Source organism: Chelmon rostratus, chromosome 9 (genome assembly GCF_017976325.1).
Source record: "Chelmon rostratus isolate fCheRos1 chromosome 9, fCheRos1.pri, whole genome shotgun sequence".
Taxonomy (NCBI): domain Eukaryota; kingdom Metazoa; phylum Chordata; class Actinopteri; order Chaetodontiformes; family Chaetodontidae; genus Chelmon; species Chelmon rostratus.
This window is the reverse complement of record NC_055666.1, coordinates 304,467-326,580: the sequence shown is the minus strand read 5'-3', so window position 1 is coordinate 326,580 and position 22,114 is coordinate 304,467. Positions and strand designations below refer to the sequence as shown.

At 37.8% G+C, this 22,114-nt stretch overlaps 1 protein-coding gene across 3 annotated transcripts in view; it reads left to right on the top strand.

Annotated features, from left to right (window-relative positions):
• The window catches only part of abhd18 (abhydrolase domain containing 18), a 31,526-nt gene extending 10,822 nt beyond the window's left edge, over positions 1 to 20,704 (top strand). For 2 of the 3 annotated variants that reach the window (XM_041943673.1, XM_041943675.1), the window contains 10 exons: positions 12 to 87; positions 568 to 652; positions 3,084 to 3,111; positions 5,352 to 5,490; positions 5,774 to 5,863; positions 7,797 to 7,898; positions 8,863 to 9,104; positions 12,675 to 12,814; positions 13,921 to 14,083; positions 15,937 to 20,704. In XM_041943673.1, coding sequence (XP_041799607.1) covers positions 12 to 87; positions 568 to 652; positions 3,084 to 3,111; positions 5,352 to 5,490; positions 5,774 to 5,863; positions 7,797 to 7,898; positions 8,863 to 9,104; positions 12,675 to 12,814; positions 13,921 to 14,083; positions 15,937 to 15,994 — 1,123 coding nt within the window. In that variant the 3' untranslated portion in view covers positions 15,995 to 20,704. The remainder of the gene's footprint in view (positions 1 to 11; positions 88 to 567; positions 653 to 3,083; positions 3,112 to 5,351; positions 5,491 to 5,773; positions 5,864 to 7,796; positions 7,899 to 8,862; positions 9,105 to 12,674; positions 12,815 to 13,920; positions 14,084 to 15,936) is intronic. The other variant, XM_041943674.1, reaches the window with a different exon arrangement.
• The last annotated feature ends 1,410 nt before the right edge of the window (positions 20,705 to 22,114 follow it).

Sequence of the window (22,114 nt, the reverse complement as noted above, 5' to 3'; positions counted from 1 at the left end):
TGTTGTTTCAGATTCCAGTTTATAATTCCCAAGAGGTGGCAGAAGAACAGACCAGTATGTATCCACTTGGCTGGGACTGGAGACCACGTAAGCCTCCAAACCTTTTAAACTCAATGTAACTTGAACCTAAAAGTGTACCCAGGTAGCCCCCATTAAGATATGGCCAATAGTATTGCAATTCTCCACTAGCATTTGTTTTTATATGAATAATGATATTAAGATGTAATAATTCACACTGAAACAACACTGAAGCTTGTTGATAATCATACTGAGGAACCAAGAAAATATATAACAGCAAGCTTGGTTTTGGGTGCATGTGCTCACTTTGGAAGTGACCATCTGACAGACCTCAGACAACAAAGACTGGTGAGGAACAAATAACATGTTGACACTAATTATAGAAAATGCAGCAGATGCTGTGGAAACCAATTTAGAGCTGCATCAGTTCATATCATGATATGGACCCTAACACCTTCTAGCAGTAGAACCCTGTACAAATTATTGTGATGTTAACTTTGTCGACTTTACTCTCCTATTTAGTAATAATGCGTCCGTGCGTGTGTGTAGTTTTTCTGGCGCAGGCGGACCCTGATGGCCAGGCCCATGATCAAAGAGGCAGGAATGGCTTCACTGCTTCTGGAAAACCCTTATTATATCCTTCTATTCTCTTTTCACAACGTTTTCCCATCTTTTTTGTTTTTTGTTAATTTCCGTTCAAAATAATTCTGCTAAACAGTCTGCAATAAACAATATCTTCTTTATACTACTGTGATTCAAGTTATATTAAGGCATTTTTGCTTATGTGCATAGTTGTGATTTCGATTTCAAATAAAATCATAGTTAACCTGAAAAGGTTCAGTTATTCTTGAAAACATTTGTGTGCAAGGTAAAAGTTTGACCATTTGGAGCAAGTAATTACTTAAGTATAAATAATCTAACAGCAAATGTTATTTGCAACTGCTTTAAAGGAGCAATCCAGTGATGTAGTGTTGCATTTCCATCAAGTTGCGCGACTCCCACCAGGCAAAAAGAATTGTCAAAAAACGTAGCAGCATAGGCCAAGATATCCTGACTTTTCTGACAGGGTAGTTTAAGCTCCAAAAGCGCTAAGGGCCCTGTTTGTAAAGCTTTGTGCATGATTTACATGTGATTTAATCAAAGTAAACACAGTGGATGTGTAGTTTGGTCCCATCTCAGATCTTAGATAAAAATTACTCCTATTATTTAACGATAAATGCAGCCTGTTTTACAGCAATGTCCCTGCATAAGACACCATAAATTTGGATTTTCTTATGCCTAATTAAGCTGCCCATTGAAGAGTGTTCAATTAAAATAGTTTCTTTACATATTAATTATTACTTATATTGCTGCCCATTTGCTTCAAGTAATTACAACCCTGTTTCCAAAAAAAGTTGGGAAACTGTGTAAAACGTAAATAGACACGATAGACACCATATCAAATGTTGATACTGAAAAATTTCATTGTTTGGAAAAACGTATACTTATTTAGAATTTCATGCCAGCAACACATTTCAACTGAGTAAAAAACAACTACAAAAGAATGGAAAAATGTGAAATCTAAAAGAAAAGACTTGGTGAAACATCTCATAATGAATTAGGTTAACTAGTAACAGGTTGGTAACATGGGTATAAAAAGAGCATCCCAGAGAGGCTGGGTCTTTCTGATGTAAAGATGGGGAAGGGTTCACCACTCTGTGACAGACTACACTCACAAATAGTGCAACAGTTTTAGAATAATGTTTCTTAACGTAAAATTGCAAAAAATTAAGGTATTTAAGTGAATGTGGAGAAATGTCTGTGCACAAGGGACAAGGCTGAAACCAATTTTGGATGGCCGTGATCTTCAGACCCTTAGACGACACTACATTTAAAATGGACACAATTCTGTCGTGGACATTACTGCATGGGCTCAGGAACACTTCCAAAAACCATTGTCTATGACCACAGTTCATCGCTACATCCACAAATGCAAGTTGAAAGTCTATCATGCAAAGAGGAAACCATATATAAACCAGATCCAGAATCTCTGCTGCATTCTCTGGTCCTGAGCTCATTTAAGATGGACTGGTGAAGTGGAAAACTGTCCCTTGTGGTAAAATCAAAAATTAGAAAAATGTAAAAAAAAAAAAAAAAGTTTTGGAAATCATGGATGCTGTGTCCTCTGGGCCAAAGAAGAGAGGGACCAACATCTTTTTCAGGGAAGGCCTTGCTTATTTCAACAAGACAATGCCAAGCCACTCTCTGCACGTGTTAAAACAGCATTGCTCCTTAGTAGAAGAGGTGTTAAACTGGCTTGCCTGCAGTTCTGACTTGTCACCCACTGAAAATGTTTGGTGCCTTGTGAAATGTAAAATATGACAAAGGAGACCCTGAACTGTTGAGCACTGAAATAATACATCAAGCAAGAATGGGAAAGCATTTGACTTTTATTAGAATTACAGCAATTGCATTCATCAGTTCACCTTGGCTTGCAGAGTGTGGTTAAAAAAAGAGGTGATGTAACAGAGCGGTAAGCAGATCCTGTCCCAAGCTTTTTGAAAGTTGTTGCTGGCATTGGCAAGTGAGAATATCATTTTCAAAAACAATGAAATTTCTTAGTTTCAGCACTTTACATGTTCTTTATGCGCTATTTTCTATTAAAGATGGGGTTTCAGTGTTTTGCAAATCCTCACATTCTGTTTCTATTTACATTTTACACAGTGTCCTGACTTGTTTGGTTGTAGTTTGCTGTTGTTGATAAAATCACCAGACTGGCAGCAGAGGGGTGCAGAAATGGAAATTTTGTTTGTGCTACCTCATATGAATGAACCTCCCATCTGCTCAGCTGGGTAAGAAAATAACACACAACGCAAAACCAATTTCAAGGTTAGGGAAATACCAAACAGTTGGACTACTGCTTGTGCTGGTCACGAAGATCGGGTCCTAAATCCACATTTCCCTAAAAGCAACTTGCCCTTAGACCCTTCCTGCCAGGTAAAAGCCCAAGTCTTTCAGTTATCTTGTTATATTATGTGATGCATGCTGTCTGTGACCATTTTTTTAATCCTTGACTGCCCTTTTACATGGCTACCGTAAACCCAAAGACCAACTGTAAGTTAACTCCCCTACACACACTAGTGACTTGATTGATTGATTACCAATTTGGCAATTGGTTGGGTTGGGTTTTTGAGACAGAACAAGACAAAACAAGCTTTTCAGTTTAAACCAGGAAGTGTAAGATAAAGTGCAAGTAAAAGAAGCCTGAATATCTTCAGTTTGCATTTGATGGCTAGATACATGACATCATACTAACTCAGGCCTTAAGTGATGATTTGCCAACAAAATCTCCAGTTTGGTTCTGGAGGATTCTGCTCTTTGTCATGTAACTGATTGGCACCATGTCTTTAGTGCATTGCATAGTGCATAGTCCATTGCAACTGGTGGGCCCACAGGATGGCGGCTCCATGTTGTTTTTCGGGCTGTGCCCCCCAACCAGCTGCTTGCCAGTGAACTCCCCAAGCAAGTTGCTTGGGGAGTTCACTGTAGCAAGTTGTTAGTCCCTGGGACAGACACGTTCCTTGGGCAGGATCTGCCAGGGGTACCTCATCTCCCCCTTGTTCAAATCTGATACTTTACATCCGCTTAAACCTTTTCTTTGTGAGGTATACAATAGGCAAGCTGAACCTTCAGCCATGACAGAAGTAAAATGTTTGAATGACTAGAAATATGTGGTCTCTCCTTTGTGACAATTCAAAATAAATAGGAAATTGATATAGGACTGTACTTAAGTGAGCTAGACAGCTGTTTTTACTTCCGATTTATAATGTCCCGTCCCTACCCCGAACCCTTCCAAATGTATATTTGTATTGTTTTTTCACTTGTGCCTTTAAATTAAACTGCTTTCAATATGCCTTAATGAAGTCAGTCTGAACAATGATAAAGAATCCCATGCTCAGGCCTAGTGTTATCACCTCTAATGATGAACCCCATATAACTGTACAGACTACAAAATGGCTACAAACTGTGCATTCAGCACTGTGATTTTTGCTTTGATTTTGGATTACTAAAACTACCTTCCTGTGAAAATAAACTCTGTAGCTATAGTCATAACGTTAAATTGCTATTTTAATTCCTTTGTATATACTGTACTGTACCATTAAATGTTTCATCAAAATGTCAAAAACATTTTTAGATCTATTATGGTTAAAAAAAAGTTCCACTCATGAAAATGCAAATGGTCCACTCTCATTCATTGTGATGCATACAGAGGTGAGCCCAACAATATGTAGTTGGTTCTGCTCCAAAGCACCCAACTCCAGTGCCTATCATTGCAACTGGTGGGCCCACAGGATGGCGGCTCCATGTTGTTTTTCGGGCTGTGCCCCCCAACCAGCTGCTTGCCAGTGAACTCCCCAAGCAAGTTGGTCTGGTGTCCTTTTTCCAGACAGCTTTTTCTTGACCAATTCATATAAGGTCTGTGAATCACTCTTAGTCTGCAGCACCAGAATTACTTGCATTAAGTTAGTAGCAGATGTTTAAAAACATTGTTTTTGTGTTAACTTGCTGAACTCTTGTATTGAATGAAATTTCACTGCTTTATTGTGTTGCTCAAGCAGACATTCTATTCAATCTGTGATTGCTTTAGGCCTGTTACTAGTGAGAGTTTGACTGTAATCACTTCAGTCATTTTTCAAGCAAACATTCTCTGGTTTCAGCTCCTTAAATGTTGTATTTTTTTTGTTTTTCTTTGTTATATATGACAGTGCACTGAATGTCTAAAGGTTTTGGATCATTAATCAGACAAAACTAGCGCATTTAAGACATCACCTTGGACAAAGATTTTTTTATGCTTTTTTGAAGTTCTTTAACATTTCATAGACTGAGATTAATTGACTTAAAAGAGAAAATAATCAACAAATTAATTGATAATTTAGTTCATTGGCGCTTACTCAGATGCTGATACCAAAACTGTTGTTTTTGATATCTCACTTTGAGAAATATAAACATGAGCCACAGCAGAGTGATCCCTCTTCCAGGACAAACAGATATGCATTAGACGTGTGTACAGAATAGACCAATTATGTGAATCAGAATGAATCAGGATGAATGTACTGACAATTCGGATCAACAGAGAACTGGATTACGGGAGTGGTTTGAGATGCTGGTATGGTTATGTATGTTTTTTTTTTTTTTCTTATAACATGAAATCCATTCTAACTGCTGTGAATTCAGACTAATTATAGCAGCTGTGATCTGTAAAGGATCAAGCTACAAAGACTTTTGCTTTAAAGCTGGGATTAATTCAGTGTAAAGTAAACATTTTATTAACACATTATTTGTGAGTATTTTAGGCGGTCCAGTCTAAAGAATGTGTCAGACCTGTTTGTGATGGGAGGGGCTTTGATCCTGGAGTCAACAGTGCTTCTCCATTGGCTGGAGAGAGAAGGTTACTGGCCACTAGGAATTACTGGCATCTCCATGGGAGGATATGTGAGTCACCAAAACAGCATACATTCTGCAGTTTTGTTTTTTAATGAATTTTCACTTTGATTTCCTTTTATCAAACCCATATATTTATCCTGTATTACATTAAATAGCTTATTAACATTTTTGTCAGCCTGGAGACCCATAGTCACCAGCACCTTACTTAAACTTTAAAAGTAAATATTTTACATACAAGCCCACATATGAATACAAGTGGGTGCAATATAACATTTAATCCTACCCAAAGATAATATTTTTCATGAAGTCCCTTGTGTGTCTTTATGTCCAGATGGCGTCCCTGGCAGTGACTAACTGGCCAAAGCCAATCCCTCTGATTCCATGTTTGTCCTGGTCCACTGCGTCCAGTGTCTTCACCATGGTAACACACTCTCCCTACAGGGCATGAGACATTCCGTTATTAGGCAGCATTAGAATTGACATCATGACCAAACATTGGGGGCGAATCTGGCTCAGGAGGGACAGTCGTCCACTTATCAGAAAGTTGGTGGTACGATCCCCGACCTTAGCAGTCTGCATCCTTGGGCAAGATACTGAAGATACTGGGGTTCAGTGTGTTAATGTAGTTAGTAGGAGGAGGTGTGAATGGTTAAATGCAGGCTCATGTTGTAAAGAGGTCAGCAGGCTATATCAATACAGTCTAAATCCATTCCATTTAGTAACGGTCCAATACAGGTTGACCCTGAATTAGGGATGGCTGGAAAACAGGCATGGGATGATATCATTATCATGACCAAAATAATTGTGATTATTGTGTCATAATATTATCCTAATACATTTTGTCTAGAAGCAAATAGTTATTTGCATTACAGATAGGATGTTACGATTAGTATTAAGGAGAGTCTGGCAATAGGAATAACAAAAAACCACCTTGCGGGGAAAAAACACCAGAGCTTAGAAAAACAAACCAAAAATCGCCACAAGGGGAAAAAGTAACACAAAATGACCTGACAGGAAAAATAGCCAAGGGAAAAGAAAAATACATAGGAGGACCAGGAGGAATTTCTCTGACTGACGGTAACAAACAAACTCAGAACAATCTAGGAAACACGAAAATCTCAAGAGTCACAGAAGGCAGAGGATCAAACTCAGCAGCACATACACATGAAGTAAGCTAGAGGAATCATCCGGCACAGGAGTGGATCTGGAGGTGTCTAAAGTAGCCAGGCTGATTAGATGATGTCGAGCAGGTGTGTTTGAGGGGGCCTGCTGCCGAGGAGATCGCCCCAGCTCTCTGTGCTCTGCCTGTAATGGATGGAGAGAGAGAGATGCACCATTTGGGTGAGAGGCAAGCACAAGAAATGAGCACAGGAAAACCAGACCATAACATAGGACACACATTTTTTTGGTGAATTTTCCTTTTAGTGAAAAGCAAACTGGAGCTGGATGGTGGTCACAGAGAGACAAGTGCAAATTGGTGGTGTTAGTCCCTGGGACAGACACGTTCCTTGGGCAGGATCTGCCAGGGGTACCTCATCTCCCCCTTGTTCAAATCTGATACTTTACATCCGCTTAAACCTTTTCTTTGTGAGGTATACAATAGGCAAGCTGAACCTTCAGCCATGACAGAAGTAAAATGTTTGAATGACTAGAAATATGTGGTCTCTCCTTTGTGACAATTCAAAATAAATAGGAAATTGATATAGGACTGTACTTAAGTGAGCTAGACAGCTGTTTTTACTTCCGATTTATAATGTCCCGTCCCTACCCCGAACCCTTCCAAATGTATATTTGTATTGTTTTTTCACTTGTGCCTTTAAATTAAACTGCTTTCAATATGCCTTAATGAAGTCAGTCTGAACAATGATAAAGAATCCCATGCTCAGGCCTAGTGTTATCACCTCTAATGATGAACCCCATATAACTGTACAGACTACAAAATGGCTACAAACTGTGCATTCAGCACTGTGATTTTTGCTTTGATTTTGCATTACTAAAACTACCTTCCTGTGAAAATAAACTCTGTAGCTATAGTCATAACGTTAAATTGCTATTTTAATTCCTTTGTATATACTGTACTGTACCATTAAATGTTTCATCAAAATGTCAAAAACATTTTTAGATCTATTATGGTTAAAAAAAGTTCCTCTCATGAAAATGCAAATGGTCCACTCTCATTCATTGTGATGCAAACTCCTCAACCCTTAGGATAGGCTCACATTTTTCTGTTTTAAAACAATACAAGTAAGTAAGTTGAAGGAGTTATTATTGTGTGTGTGTGTGTGTGTGTGTGTGTGTGTGTGTGTGTGTGTGTGTGTGTGTGTGTGTGTGTGTGTGTGTTTTCATGCGTGTAGGGAGTGCTGAGTAAAGCAGTGAACTGGACAGAGCTTGAGAAGCAGTACGCCATTAACTCAGTGTATGAAGAGGAAATCATTAAGCTGTTGGAGTACTGCGGGGTACGTTATCCTTCAACATTTCTTGAAAATCACTCCTACACTCACAGTAATTGACAAAAGATTTTTATATGCTGTTTGAATCTCTCTTGAAAACCAGGGCATCATAATTGGCTGTAAAAATGCAAATGACTCATATAAATGTAAACTATTAGTGTAGTGTAAACTATTAGTATTGAATTGATAACTTGACCAATACATTGATCAGTCACAAGAAAATTGATCAGTTATGACTATGATAACTACATATCAAGTGAAGGTAAAAATTCGCTTATGGTAGCTTCACAATGCTCACATCAGAGTGAATTTATTTGTTTATGTGAATTTAAAATGACACTTTTGGACTTTTTGTGAAATAAGAAAAGAAAAAGTATTAATCCCACATTGAGGAAATTCAGTTTTTACACCGTAGTTGTTATTCATTACACACATAAGCCTGAAATACACGCAAATGTACACAGACAGGACGTACAGACATTATTAATTGAAGAGACGACTGCCACATAGTCAGTGCTTTAAGCATTAAGGTGTTTGGTGCATTACTTAAGGGTACCTCTGCAGTATGCAGTGCCCAGGAGGTGAACTAGCACCTACCCAGCTATCAGTGCACATGCTGTGGTCCGTGCTGCACTTGAACAAGCCTAAGCCAAGTTCATATGGACTGAGGTACTGCCGCCCCCATAATCAGACCACGTTAGAAATCTCTAAGAACCAGTGGGCTCTGGTAATGTAATGTAAGGGGTATTTGTCATTATTTAAGTCCTAGAAAATTACATAGAGGAATTTTCCATTTTTTGGAAATGGACATACAGTTAGATTCAGCTCTTTTAAAGAAGCTCTCCAAGAATCAGAGCAAATACAAGATTCTACTGGAGCACTAATCCCCTTACTAAACACTTGCATGAACACGTTAGCATCAATAAGTACACTGTATATTTCTTTTAGTCTGTGTGTCCACATCTATCAGGCTGATTCCTTTAAGATGGTTCCAGAACTTGTGAAGAATGTGGACTCTTTAGAGCATCTCCTAGGCCTATCTGAAGATGACAGGGCATCGGTGGGCCAGAACTCCAAAGCAAGAGGAGAAATACAGGATGGACAAGGCCTGTTGATTGGTAAAGGCTCTGCAGAGAGCAGGGCTGGAGACAGAGTACACCAGTTCTTATCATCAGTGAACAGCTGTGGGAGGAGCTTGGACACTCTACCAAGGTAATCAGTTTTAACTTATTGTGAATACAAGTTCCTAAGTGTGTTCTTCTTTTTTAAGACTTGAAATAACATGTTTATATTTGTAATATCTGCTTTTGCTGAAAAATGAATGTTTTTGTTTACTGGAATCATGTTTCACATGCTTCATCCAGGGTTCCCATTAGTGCTGGAAAACCTTGAAAACAGCAGCCCAATTTTCCTGTCACAGAAAACACATGGAAATTTAGAGGAAATGTAAAATGTCATTGAAAATAATGTGTTGTCCTGAAAAATTATACAAACTTTGTCCTATATTCATGGTACTTTATTTTGACTCATACTGTATTTTGTCAAATACAGTACAGGCCAAAAGTTTGGACACACCTTCTCATTCAATGCATTTTCTTTATTTTCATTGTAGATTCTCACTGAAGGCATCAAAACTACATGTGGAGTTATGTACTTAACAAAAAAAAGGTGAAATAAATGAAAACATGTTTTATATTCTAGTTTCTTCAAAATAGCCACCCTTTGCTCTGATAACTGCTTTGCACACTCTTGACATTCTCTCAATGAGCTTCAAGAGGTCGTCACATGAAATCCTTTTCACTTCACAGGTGCTCCTTATCAGGGCTAATTAGTGGAATTTCTTGCTTTATTAATGGGGTTGGGACCATCAGTTGTGTTGTGCAGAAGTCAGGTTAATACACAGCCAACAGCCCTATTGGACAACTGTTCAAATTCATATTATGGCAAGAACCAATCAGCTAACTAAAGAAAACGAGTGGCCATCATTACTTTAGAAATGAAGGTCAGTCAGTCCGGAAAATTGCAAAAACTGAAAATAAAGAAAACGTATTGAATGAGAAGGTGTGTCCAAACTGTACAACTGTACAATGCTAGCTTATTAAGGTGAAATGGACCATAACATGATATGAATTTATTAACTTCTGTTGCTGTAACTCACAGTTTGATTAGCCTTGTTAAAGACTAAAGTATGGTGTGGTAAACTACTAAGAGTCAGTGGCAGTTAATAATCTTCGCAAACTCAACCTACTTTGAATACTATATTTATGTAAAGTTCAGTCTAAACTTTGTCAGGAGTCAAAAGGAGTCTACTATATGTGTTATTAGTGTTTAGGCTATTCATTGTTGGTGTTCAGCAAAGTCACGTCAGATAGTTTTAATTCTGTTTAACCAAGTAGCCAGACCAACTTCACACTTGTTTCATCATCACAAAGCCAGTTCTGCCACTTGTCAGGACATAGTGTGGAATTTCTCCACTGAGTTTAATCAGAATTGCTCTAAGGTGTCATAGACCACGCCCACTTGGCCCAATCACCAACGACACTTCAGACTTTGGAGTTGCCTCTAGAGCATGCACGCCTAAACTAGTGAAATTTTGTCCACTGGGTTATGAGGTACACATTTTTGGTATTTATAAATGTTACTGAGTAATAGCCATTTTCCTACTAAGCCCTGCCCCTTGTTTTTTGGTTGAAATAGGCTCGGCAGTACTCTCCGCCGGGCAGAGCGTTGATATGCTTCTGGGACACTTCTGAAATCAGCTCTTTTGTTGTCTGTGTTTCTATAAAATGCTTAATTGCTGACAGAAATACCCCCTTATTTATCCTACAAGGGGTTGTTTTGAGACCATCTCTACAGATGGCCTGTGCTCTATCAAACAAATATGCATGAAACCAGTTCTGAGCAACAATGTCCAAATCATCGCAGCATAGCGTGTTAAGTTAAATGCAATGTTCATTTGTGTCAAAAACCTGAGAGAGATCGACAAAAACTTGATTCTTGTGTTGTGAACGTGTGAAAGGTGTTAGGGGTTGACCAACTATCATCCTGGTCAATAATAAGCTCCTATATTCAGCATTCTTACATTTATCGGGATAGTTAAAATTAAATAAATCCAATTGCAGATAACATAATTTAATTTTAAAAAATTGCTACTAATGCCACCACCTCTCTCTGAAAGTCTGACATAAAACTTCCTCCCTTAAATGTATGTTTTAAACTAGTTTAAACACACAGTCAGAAAGACCAAAGAAGATTAAGATATCATGATCAGTCGTATCAAACACTGCACTTATGTCACAAGGGCAAGAACTGAAACCTTATTTTCATCAGAATTTAAACTAATGTTGTTGATTATTTTATTAATAACAGTTTCAGTGCTGTGGTTTATTCTAAAGCCTGACTGAAATACTTCAAGGATATTATTTATACCTATACAAATATAGGTTAATTGTGTCCTTGGTTACTAATATTTGGTATCGGTATCTGCCCTGAAAAAATAACCTTTAATTCGTATCATTTAGTTCAACTGTAGTGGCATGCTGAACTTGTGCTATATCATGGTCTAACATCTGACTGCAGGGTCCTTTGCAGTTGTCCATCAGTACATCCACATATGCTACTACAGATATGGACATACTGTAGTGTTATAGTGCACATGCTACTTTGCAGTATTAAATAAATCTGGCAGAGGGGTTTGCCTGTAGAAACAATCTGTAATAGATACATGTCTGATTTGTGTTGACAAACAACAGATAAATCTCTGTTTTCCACAGTTTTGAGTTTTTTCCACAGTTTTGAGAGTTTTTGAGAATTTTTGTGCTACTTTTTGAAGATTGAAAAACACCGTACTTCCAAAGTATATTGTATAGTGTCCAGACTTGTCCAGAAAAAGAATCCGATTTCTTATTTGGTATCCCAATTTATACTTGGTCATTTATGGTTCACCTGTTCACCAGAGACTCACAGAGATTGTGTATTAGACACGAGATTGGGTTTATTTTCGTTGGGCAACTGTTGCATTGAGTCTCCCAACTATTTTTGCTTGCTTCCTGAAGAGGAGTTTTTTGTTGAGACAAGGACTCATTCAGTTGGTAATTGAACTGTGGGTTTTGCATTGAGCACACCTCCTCCGCCTCCTAGGTAGATGTTTTTTAGGTGTCTTCACACTACATAGGCTCATAAAAATAATTTTCTCAAGTAAAAATATCAAGCAATAGTAGACTAACTAGGCCTATTTTTTACATTTGAAAATATGGCCCCCAAATTGTGTCCCAAGAAAAAGTTTGGCCCTTGGACAAATGTAGTTGAGGAATCCTGCCACCTATTCATAAATAGGCTACAGTATGATATGAAGTGTAACATTTTCTGTTTTGAAATAAATTTTCTATTGATCAGTCGTTAGTGATGTTTAATTTACGGTGTAGCCGGAGATCACTCACAAGAATCCTGTCCCCACATGAATGTTGTCATGGCGGTATTAATTGTTGGAGAGTATTTTGTGTAACCCAGGTTACACCATAGAATTTGCTATCAGCTACTAAATCGCACATAAAGAACATGTCTCGTTTTCTCTAGTACACGATTTCTACAACTAGTGTAAAGGTGGTCATACTATAAAAACTAAATATAATTTTCATATTATGAAAGAGGTTAACCCACAATGTCTTTTAGTTTTAGTTGGGCTTTATTTTGTTGTTTGTTTTGTTGAACTGATTTGTTTGAATTTTCAGACGCTATTTAATCTTTTAGGTTTGTTTTGTTTTTGTTTTTGTTTCTTTCAAGAAGGAGCCCTCGTGCACAAAACACACTGCTTGGGAAGACAATGGATTCCACTGACTGTTGTCGGCCATCATTACATAGAGAGTCCATAAGCTTCATGAAGGGAGTGATGGATGAATGCACACACATGGCTAACTTCTCTGGTAAGTTCTATGGTGCAGACAGGTGGCTTCCCAGGCAGTGTTGCTGAATAGTACCACAACACAAATAGGACAGAGGAAAGGCATTGTAATGCTGTTACAGATCGTGTAAATAGGTCTAAATAGAGCAGATGTTTTAAAACACCACAAGTGAGTTTGTACCTGAGAGAGAGAGAGATGCCAATTTCTTGTGGGCAGGACAAACATGGACCATGGGCCGTAAGTACAAAAGTCAATAGATTCATTGAGCTCCAGACCAACAGATTTTAGATTTAGATTTAAAGGCTTTAGTAGCAGAGTCAGACTGATATCAACAGGGAGGTTATTTCAGAAAAAGGCAGCAGAATATACACACACACACACACACAAACACATATATACAGACAGACACACACATATATTTTGCAAAGCAGCAATGACGAAGATGGAGCTTCAGAGCTTGAGGGGTTACAATCCAAAGATGACGAGTTGTAACCAGACTAGATAAGCATAATAGTTTCTTTAGGAGGCAAGCCCCGCCCTCCCTCTCAGCCTACGTGGCTCCCCATTCAGAACTGCAGAGTCATTCAGCTGTGTGGACACCCACCATCATCACCCAAATCTTAACTACCACTTACTTCAGTTGAAATAGACTGCTTTGGTCCGTTTTATTTAAAATGTGGAAGGAGTCAAATGAAAAGATTTTGAGGTACATTCACATGCTTAATAATAAGCACTGTAAATATTGTGGTAGCAAAATCAATTCATGTCCTTCATCAATGCCTTCCAGTAAATCGCTCGAGGAGGAACTTCCACAGAGAGGTATTAGGGGCCATTTAATCCTCTAACTGGTTGCCATCATGGAGGGAGATGAGAAAAACTAATAAAACGGTGTGCTAGCATTAATACAGTGCTTAAAAAAAACACCAACACCTTTAGTCTTGAGCCAGGACTGCTGGAGCAGCCAGCAGTTGCACTCTGGCTCATAGGGGAGCAGCAATTCATCAAATTTTTGAATGGGACATCAGTTTGCATGTCATCCACATAACAATGGTACTGAATATTGTGTTTATGTATGATATGTACTAGTGGCACCATGTAGTTGTAATTTGTCCTTCCATCTGTCCTAGTCCCTGTAGACACCAGTCTCATCATTGTGGTCCAGGCTAAAGAGGACGCCTATATCCCTCGCACAGGGGTCCTCAGTCTGCAGGAGATCTGGCCAGGATGTGAAGTCAGATATCTGAATGGAGGACACATCAGTGCATACCTGTTTAAACAGAACATCTTCAGGTAAACCACTCACTCGAAGGATAGCAAAAGACTGGTGTGGTCAGGTATGGTGTGAGGAATGCCTTGTGAAACAGTGCCCCCACGAATACTGTCTGTGATTATTTAGCTCCAGACATGTTATATTTGGGTCTGTTGTAGTATGACATCTGGCGTTGGAAGTACTGCTACCATTATAATAATACCATATTATTATTATGGTCTGTATAATGTTTAGCTTGGCCTGTAAAACCCTGTCACATTGTTTTCGCTCCTTTGTTTTCCTACGAACAAGTCACATATGACAGAGTGGACGCACCTGATTTGGGGATTAAATTAGAGTTTGACTGATCATCGGCTTCCATGTATAGCAATTATCAGAAATAATTTTTTTCCGTGTCCCATCCAAAGCACTGATTGGTTGTACATCATGAGTAAAAGCACAATACTCAACACTGAAGCCTAAAGAGGAAAGCATGCTCACACTGGAGCTGCTCTAGTTAACAAGTTGAGCTGTGTTTCAAAGGAAAAACATCACAATCTTTTATCTATTTCTATTACCTATTTACATTTACATGCTCAAGGACTCAAATTTCAATACAATTTTTTTACTAGTTTTGTTTAGTTTTACCGTATTGACTTACAGTTAGGACAGTCCTGCCCAGGATCATAGGGCACGAGTAAATCTATGGATCATGGATAACTTTTTCCAGGTATACTTAAGATAAAAAAAAGAATAACTTTTGTAATGTTCCTGAGTTTGAGAGACCACCTTTGTATGTCAGAACAAAGCTTAGAGTCAAAGATCACTCCCAAATTGTTGGTGGAATGCTTGACATTGTGTGACAGGGGGGGGGGATGCAAATAAAACCTCCTGCCAGTCAGCAGAACATGATGTTGTGTGTCATCCACATAACAGTGGAAATTAATAGACCTATTGATTAACAGCCACACAGGAAGCATATAAATAGAAAATAGTATATGATTCAGAATTGATCCCTGGGGAACAATGCATGAGAGGGGTTTGGAGATGAAGGAGAATCCTCCCATTACCACAGATAATTGTAGTGGAGTAAAAAGAACAATATAATATCCAAAATACAAGAATACAAGTAGAAAATAGTAGAAAATGGAAATAGGCAGGTAAAATACAAGTCCCTCAGAATTGTACTAATACGTTCTAATCTTGAAGATTTTCCACTGATGAAAGCATTGCAATATTTATATAATTGCAGTATTACAAAAAAGGTTAAGGTATTACCAAAAAGCGGGGGTAAAAGTTACTGCTGATGGAAACTGAAAAACATTTAACTGGCAAAGCATTAGTTGACTTTTATTGTGAAGTAGTGACAGGAAATGCCATATTTTTGTCAGAGTTTAGCACTTAGGCCTGTTAGACTTGACTTGGTCTTCATAGCCAAGACTTCAGACTTGCTTGGGACTTCCAGACATGTTCAGTATACATAGAACTTCCTGAAAACTAGAAACACTTTTACAACCCAATGCAAATCCATTTTTGTGAGGTGACTGTGGCTCAGGAGGAAGAGCGGTCGTCCACTCATCAGAAGGTTAGTGGTTTGATCCCTGGCCTCGGCAGTCTACATGTCGAAGTATCCATGGGCAAGATACTGAACCCCAAGTTGCTCTCGATACTGTGCATTGGTGAGCCGGTGGCCTAGCTACCATGTGTGAATGGGTGAATGCAGGCTCCGGTTGTAAAGTACTTTGAGTGGTCAGCAGACTAGAAAAGCGCTATATAAATACAGTCCATTTACCATTTCATAAACTACAATAAATTTTGTACGTGATATTTTCTTTGCCATGCTACCTCTTGCTTTGTTGTTTTAGAACTGATTGCATATCTGTTTTACTTACAGACAGGCCATATATGATGCATTCAACCGATTCTACCTGAAGTATCCCAGCCTGCAATAGCTGTGACTGAAACCGTTTCCCCCCTGTAACAGCACCACATCCTCTGGCTGGACATTCGAAACATCAGTGCCTGTCCACCTACCAGAAGCCTCAGCATAATATATGGCTATTCAGATCTCTTCTACTGAGACATGATGTGTCTGGACTTGACAAACTATATTAAAATAATAGTCTGTTAGCACAGGCACTTTCTAATTCATTACTTTTGCAACTTCTACATATGGTGCACCCAGGCAATTAAGTAGGACTGTAAATAACTTAGTTCTTAAAGTCCTTAAAGTATCACAAAATGTTATGGGATATTCTGTCTGAAGTTGTCAAAGGAACACTCAGGCCTCCAGTTTCACTTTGGTATTAACAGACGATAATGTGGTTAATTAGAATCATACAAGTGCTGGGTTGCTAAAGACCCAAGGTAAACTGATTTTAGGCAAGTATAAATTGTTTGTGGGGAGGATGACTGATTTCAGTGAAGTTGCTCATTATTCTTAATTAGCTGCACATTTTAATACTGTTACTGCAGGCTTGCCATGGCTTTCCACCATTAGTCTTTCAGCTAGAACATTCTATTTTGAAAGAGAAGCCTTAGTGTTATTTGACAGAGGTGTACTGTATATAAGACACAGTTAAGAATGGTGACAACTTGGCTTATTTGGTTCTGATACCATACTATGTACCTCATTTCAATATTTTATAGTGCATGAAATGCTACACATACATACAGTTAGGCCCAGAATTTTTTGGACAGTGACACAATCTCCATAATTTGGGCTCTGCATGCCACCACATTGGATTTGAAATGAAAGAACTAAGATGAAATTGAAGTGCAGTCTTTCAGATTGAATTCAAGGGGCTGAACAAAAATATCCTATGAAACATTAAGGAATTGGACCCATTTTTATACAAAGCCTCCTCATTTCAGGAGCTCAAAAGTAATGGGACAAATTCATAAATAAAATGTTCATTTTTAATGCTTTGTTGAGAATGCTTTGCAGGCAATGACTACCTGAAGTCTGGAACCCATGGACATCACCAAACGCTGGGTTTCCTTCTTTGTGATGCTTTGCCAGGCCTTTACTGCAGCTGTCTTCAGTTGTTGCTTGTTTGTGGGTCTTTCTGCCTGAAGTTTTGTCTTGAGCAAGTGAAATGCATGCTCGATCGGGTTGAGATCTGGTGATTGACTCGGACATTGCAAAATGTTCCACTTCTTTGCTTTAAAAAACTCCTGGGTTGCTTTTGCAGTGCGTTTTGGCTCTGCCTCCACCATGTTTTACAGAAGATGTGCTGTGCTTTGGATCATGAGCTGTTCCAATTCTTGTCCAAAATTTCTTCTTCCCATCATTCTGGTGCAGGTTGATCTTAGTCTCATCTGTCCAAAGAATGCTGTTGCAGAACTGGGCTGGCTTGTTTGGATGTTTTTTGGCAAAGTCTAATCTGGCCTTTCTATTTTTGAAGATGATTAATGGTTTTAATCAAGGTTAACGAGGGAAGAACCCATGCAGCCTTCTGAGTCAATTGTCCAATTACTTTTGGTCCCTTAAAAAGAGGTGGCTATATATTAAAGTGATGTAATTCCTAAACCCTTCCTCCAATTTAGATGTGAATACTCTCAAATTACAGCTGAGAGTCTGCACTTTAAGCCCATATCGATTATATAACTGTATCCTGAATACGTTTTCGTAAACAGCTAAAATAACAAACCTTTTGTCACTGTCAAACTATTTCTGGGCCTAACTGCATATGTATGTATAACATAAATATACTTAGGTACAACGGATAGCATATCAACATGTCTAAAAAACAACTACAACATGAGAAGATTTAAACTTCAAACAAGTTTCCTCAGATCGGACAGGCTCTCTGGACTGAGTGCTCTTTTTCTACTCTCTACCCCCACTTTTCCTTTACTGTGTGACCATCTGCAGTTCATCCAGAATGTCCCATTTTCTCGCAACAGAGTTTTTCTCTGTTCTCTGTTTCTTCCAGCTCATGCCATACTTTTTGAATGTGTATTGTTTTGATATGGTCTCCAATGAACATGATGTAATTTTCTTACTTTTCTTGAAATGATAAAAAAAAATGCTGCCTTTGCACATGTAGTAAATCCACTGTTGTTCTCCCTGGCTTTGGTTCCAAGTCGTCCAGGGACGTAAAAGCATAGTTATCTCAATATTTTATTTTTCTCAATTATTAAATATAATTATCATGATGATTTTGAAACGAATCTCCCTTCAGCCGCCAACTGTGTGCCTATATGATGATATTGATTTTGAAACACTGCATGTAATCTTCAGGTCAATTTGTTGTTATATTTAGTACAAATAAGTTTTCAACCTGTGTGTAATAAATAGTAATGAGACAGAAATCTGCCATTTCATAAACGAGAGAAACTGGAGAAAAATAGGTTGTTGACTCTGGAACAGTAAAATAGGAAGCAAATAAATTGTGACATGGAATGATATATTTCACACTGTAATAAAATTTAAACAGAAATGCATTTTTTGCTATTTCATTTTGAAATGTAACTTTTAGTTATTAATTGAAAGTCAAAATAAAGCATTTGATTTATTACTATATATATATCATATATTACTAAATTGTAAATCAATTAAAAATATTTTTTTTTATAGATACTGGGTCTTCCAGTATTTTGTATTACATTGCAGGTGAGTGGTATTTTTAATCGAGAAAAGAAAGCATTCTATATATATTTGCAAATATGTATTGTGATAAATATGATTCTGTATTACTTCTGCAGCAAATCTTATAATTGCAATGAAAATGACAAAAAAATAATGCTGACTTGATATTTGCTGTGATTGATTACACAACTCAAGTAAGTTTATTTTGATATTGTACAGAAATTGCTTCACAACATAGCAGGTATAGCAGTATGTGAACACACGCACCCAGACATGAAACATTATGTTCATATCATTCAATGTGACTTGCACTTTTAGAGGACATCATTATCTCTGATGTCCATAGTGAATAAATGCCCACAAATACACTTAAAAAAAGATGCTTCAGAACTTGCCTTGGAATTATCAGGTTTTTAAGTTTTATTCACTATCAAAGTAATTCAGTGATATTTGTCTGTACATCCATGTACATTGCAAACAGGAACTGCTAATAGTTTATTCTGCATCATTTCAATGGTATCAGTTTGCCAAAATGAAAGCAAATATAGACTAAAAAGAGAATAGTTGTACCTACCTGTAGCTGACATTACAACAACGCAGGCAGAGAACCTTTATGTGGTTTTCATCTCCTGATGGCTTTCATTTTTTTTCCTGTTTCTTATTGGTTCCCAAATATTCCTATATTTTGGTGTTAGCAGTGTTGTGCAGTTCTGTTAACACAGGCTGAAATGAATTGGTTCACATTCATAGTTCACAATTGTGAATGCTGAAGTAAGAATTCCATACAATTTGTGATTTTTTTCCCCAAAGGAACCTATTCTGGAACTTTCAGATATACATAGCTGCATCTGAATTGCGAGTTCACTAGCTATACCGCTATATTTTTCCCAGGATGCTAAAGTCATGACCTGCCCTACTCCTCCTCTGATTGGCTAGTATTGGCATTGCCCTCTTTAGTTGGGTTACCTTTAGGCCTGAGGAGTGAGATTGGTTAGGGTAAGAATATCAGGGTAAGTCAGTCAGAGGTACAGTAGTGCAGGTCATTCCTTTGCCAGGCATAGGCATTGTTAACTCTCGCATGAGCTAATATCACTCTTGTTCACGTTCAATAGTTGCACAAGCATGTTAAGTAATCATGCTCTGTTAGCACATTTATGCACAACACTGGATGTTAGCATGTTTCTATCAGATTAACAAAACATTGACATTTTGATTTTCTCCATTTTCAAAGAAAAGTCAAATTTCACACTGAGCTGATAAAATGCAGTAGAAGGAAAAAACTCAGAGAACCACTTTCAAATACATGGACCTTGATCCAGACAGGATTTAAATTACAAGGACGAGGATGAGCTAGCTCAGAAAAACAAAAGGTCATTATGGCTGTCATTATTACAGCACATATGCACATATTCAAACAGGATTAATATCACTGACCAGAGCAGGTTATGTTTATATCACCCCATCCCCACTAGAGACAAAAATCCTGCCCCAATGGGTTAAGAATCAGTGTTTTTAATAGATTTTTTACTGTTTAATGCTCAATGCTGGAATATTTCTCATTTACCTGCAGTCACCAGAGGACTGTGCTATTTTGTTATTCCATTTGTATCATGTTTATATAATGTTGCCACTGATGAGCAGACCTCCTTTGACCATGACCAGGAACCCATCACAGTTCTTGCAAATTCAGCAGATTTTGATTGATTCAAAAAGCTGTTAATATGCTAATATGTTAATATGACCTAAAAAAGTTTTTTTAATGAGGTGCTCAGGCTTCAATGTGTTTCAACGGATTTTAAACCTCAACTACACTTACAAATTGGTGCTACAGATCCAGAACAAACTGTTGTGCAAAATCCCATATCTGTAAAATGAGAGTTGAGTTAAACTTTGGTAAAATTAAGTCTTTTTCTTTATGTCAAAAAGTCCCATTTGTAGTGTCAACACAACAATGTATTGCTCCTGCTATGGAGTATTGTGTGTATCAAAGGTGTGATATATCTTATTCTTCTGTGCCATAGAGTTCCATTGTTGTAAAATAAACTATTAAAAACATATCAATGAACCACACTGTTGCACTGGGTGACATGTTCATTCATTACCATGAACAAACACACTGTAGTTTATTTTGACTGAATCCTACATACTCCATCCTGCTGCCACAATTACTCCCTGGTGCACCAAATGTGGATTAATCCACTGAAAACCGGCCCCAACAAATACACAAATTCCACCTGGTCAGATGTTTGTTAAAAACTACAGCTGATTTGGGAAATTGCAAAGCCTTTTAAAAAATGAAACTACCTATAATAATAAGTATGTATTACCTTCCATACAGTCACAGACCTCACCAGGCTCATCACAGCTTGCCCACAGGACTTTTTTCCAGGGCAGAGGCAATGCAATCACACACCCATTGTAAACTCCCCAAGACAGGATCAGTCAAAAAAGGGGACTGCAGAATGGGGAAAGATTCAAGATTCTTTATTGTCATTGAGCATGACTTGGCAATGAAAATTGCATTGCAACCCCTATTTTAGAAAAAAGTTAATCTTAAAAAAAAAAAGATGATAATAGTAAAGAATGTGCATGGCATGCCTGGTGCCTGTGTGTGATTGTGGACAGGAACTGCCATGATGCATGCTGCGTTTAAGGATATGCATTTTCAGGAAAAAAAAAACCCCAATGACAATTGCTTAAAGAATGCCCATGGACAAAAAGTATGGACATAGCTGATAACCAGCTGATAAGATGGCAGAAGCTTCAAATCACTTCTATTATAATCCAAAAACATGCAATTTTCTATGTTGAGTTTCATATTATGGTTTGCTATCCTCTATTACAGTGTTAAGAAGTCTTTATTGAGTGACATTTAGCGAGAGTTGTGCTGATTCTTGGATGTGTAAAACTTGATGACACTGTATAAAAAATACAAAGCAAAACACAAAGGTATACAAAAAATGGAAAGATCTTAAATATACACCACACCCTAAAATGAGACTGTTATTACATACTCATCTGCATTCCACATTTTGGTTTCCATCTTCCATTTCTGAAACAACATCAATTAGGAGTTTTAGATGGAGAAAAAAAAAAAAGCCAAATGATTCCCAAAAGCATAATCCAGATGTTCCTCAGCTAAATGACAGGACATTTCTGACATTTCATCTGAAACTGTGCCTCATAATCTCTTTGGTTTTCCACTCACAATCCTGTGGTGAAAGATCTTAATTCTTTTGTGTGTTTTGTGTAGATTGAAACATGCAAATCATGAGTTCTATACAGCATGCTGTGCTTTTCAGTTATTGCAAACACTGAACCAGAAACAGAGATGGCTATTTGAGAGAGCATTTAGGACAAAAAGTGAGAAGAAACAGCAGGAAAATATGAGCTGAGCCGGGTGAGAAGATCCTAACAAAAGATTCATATTTGGGTGAGCCCTGATCAACTGTGGATGCTGTTCTATGCTTTTTTTAAA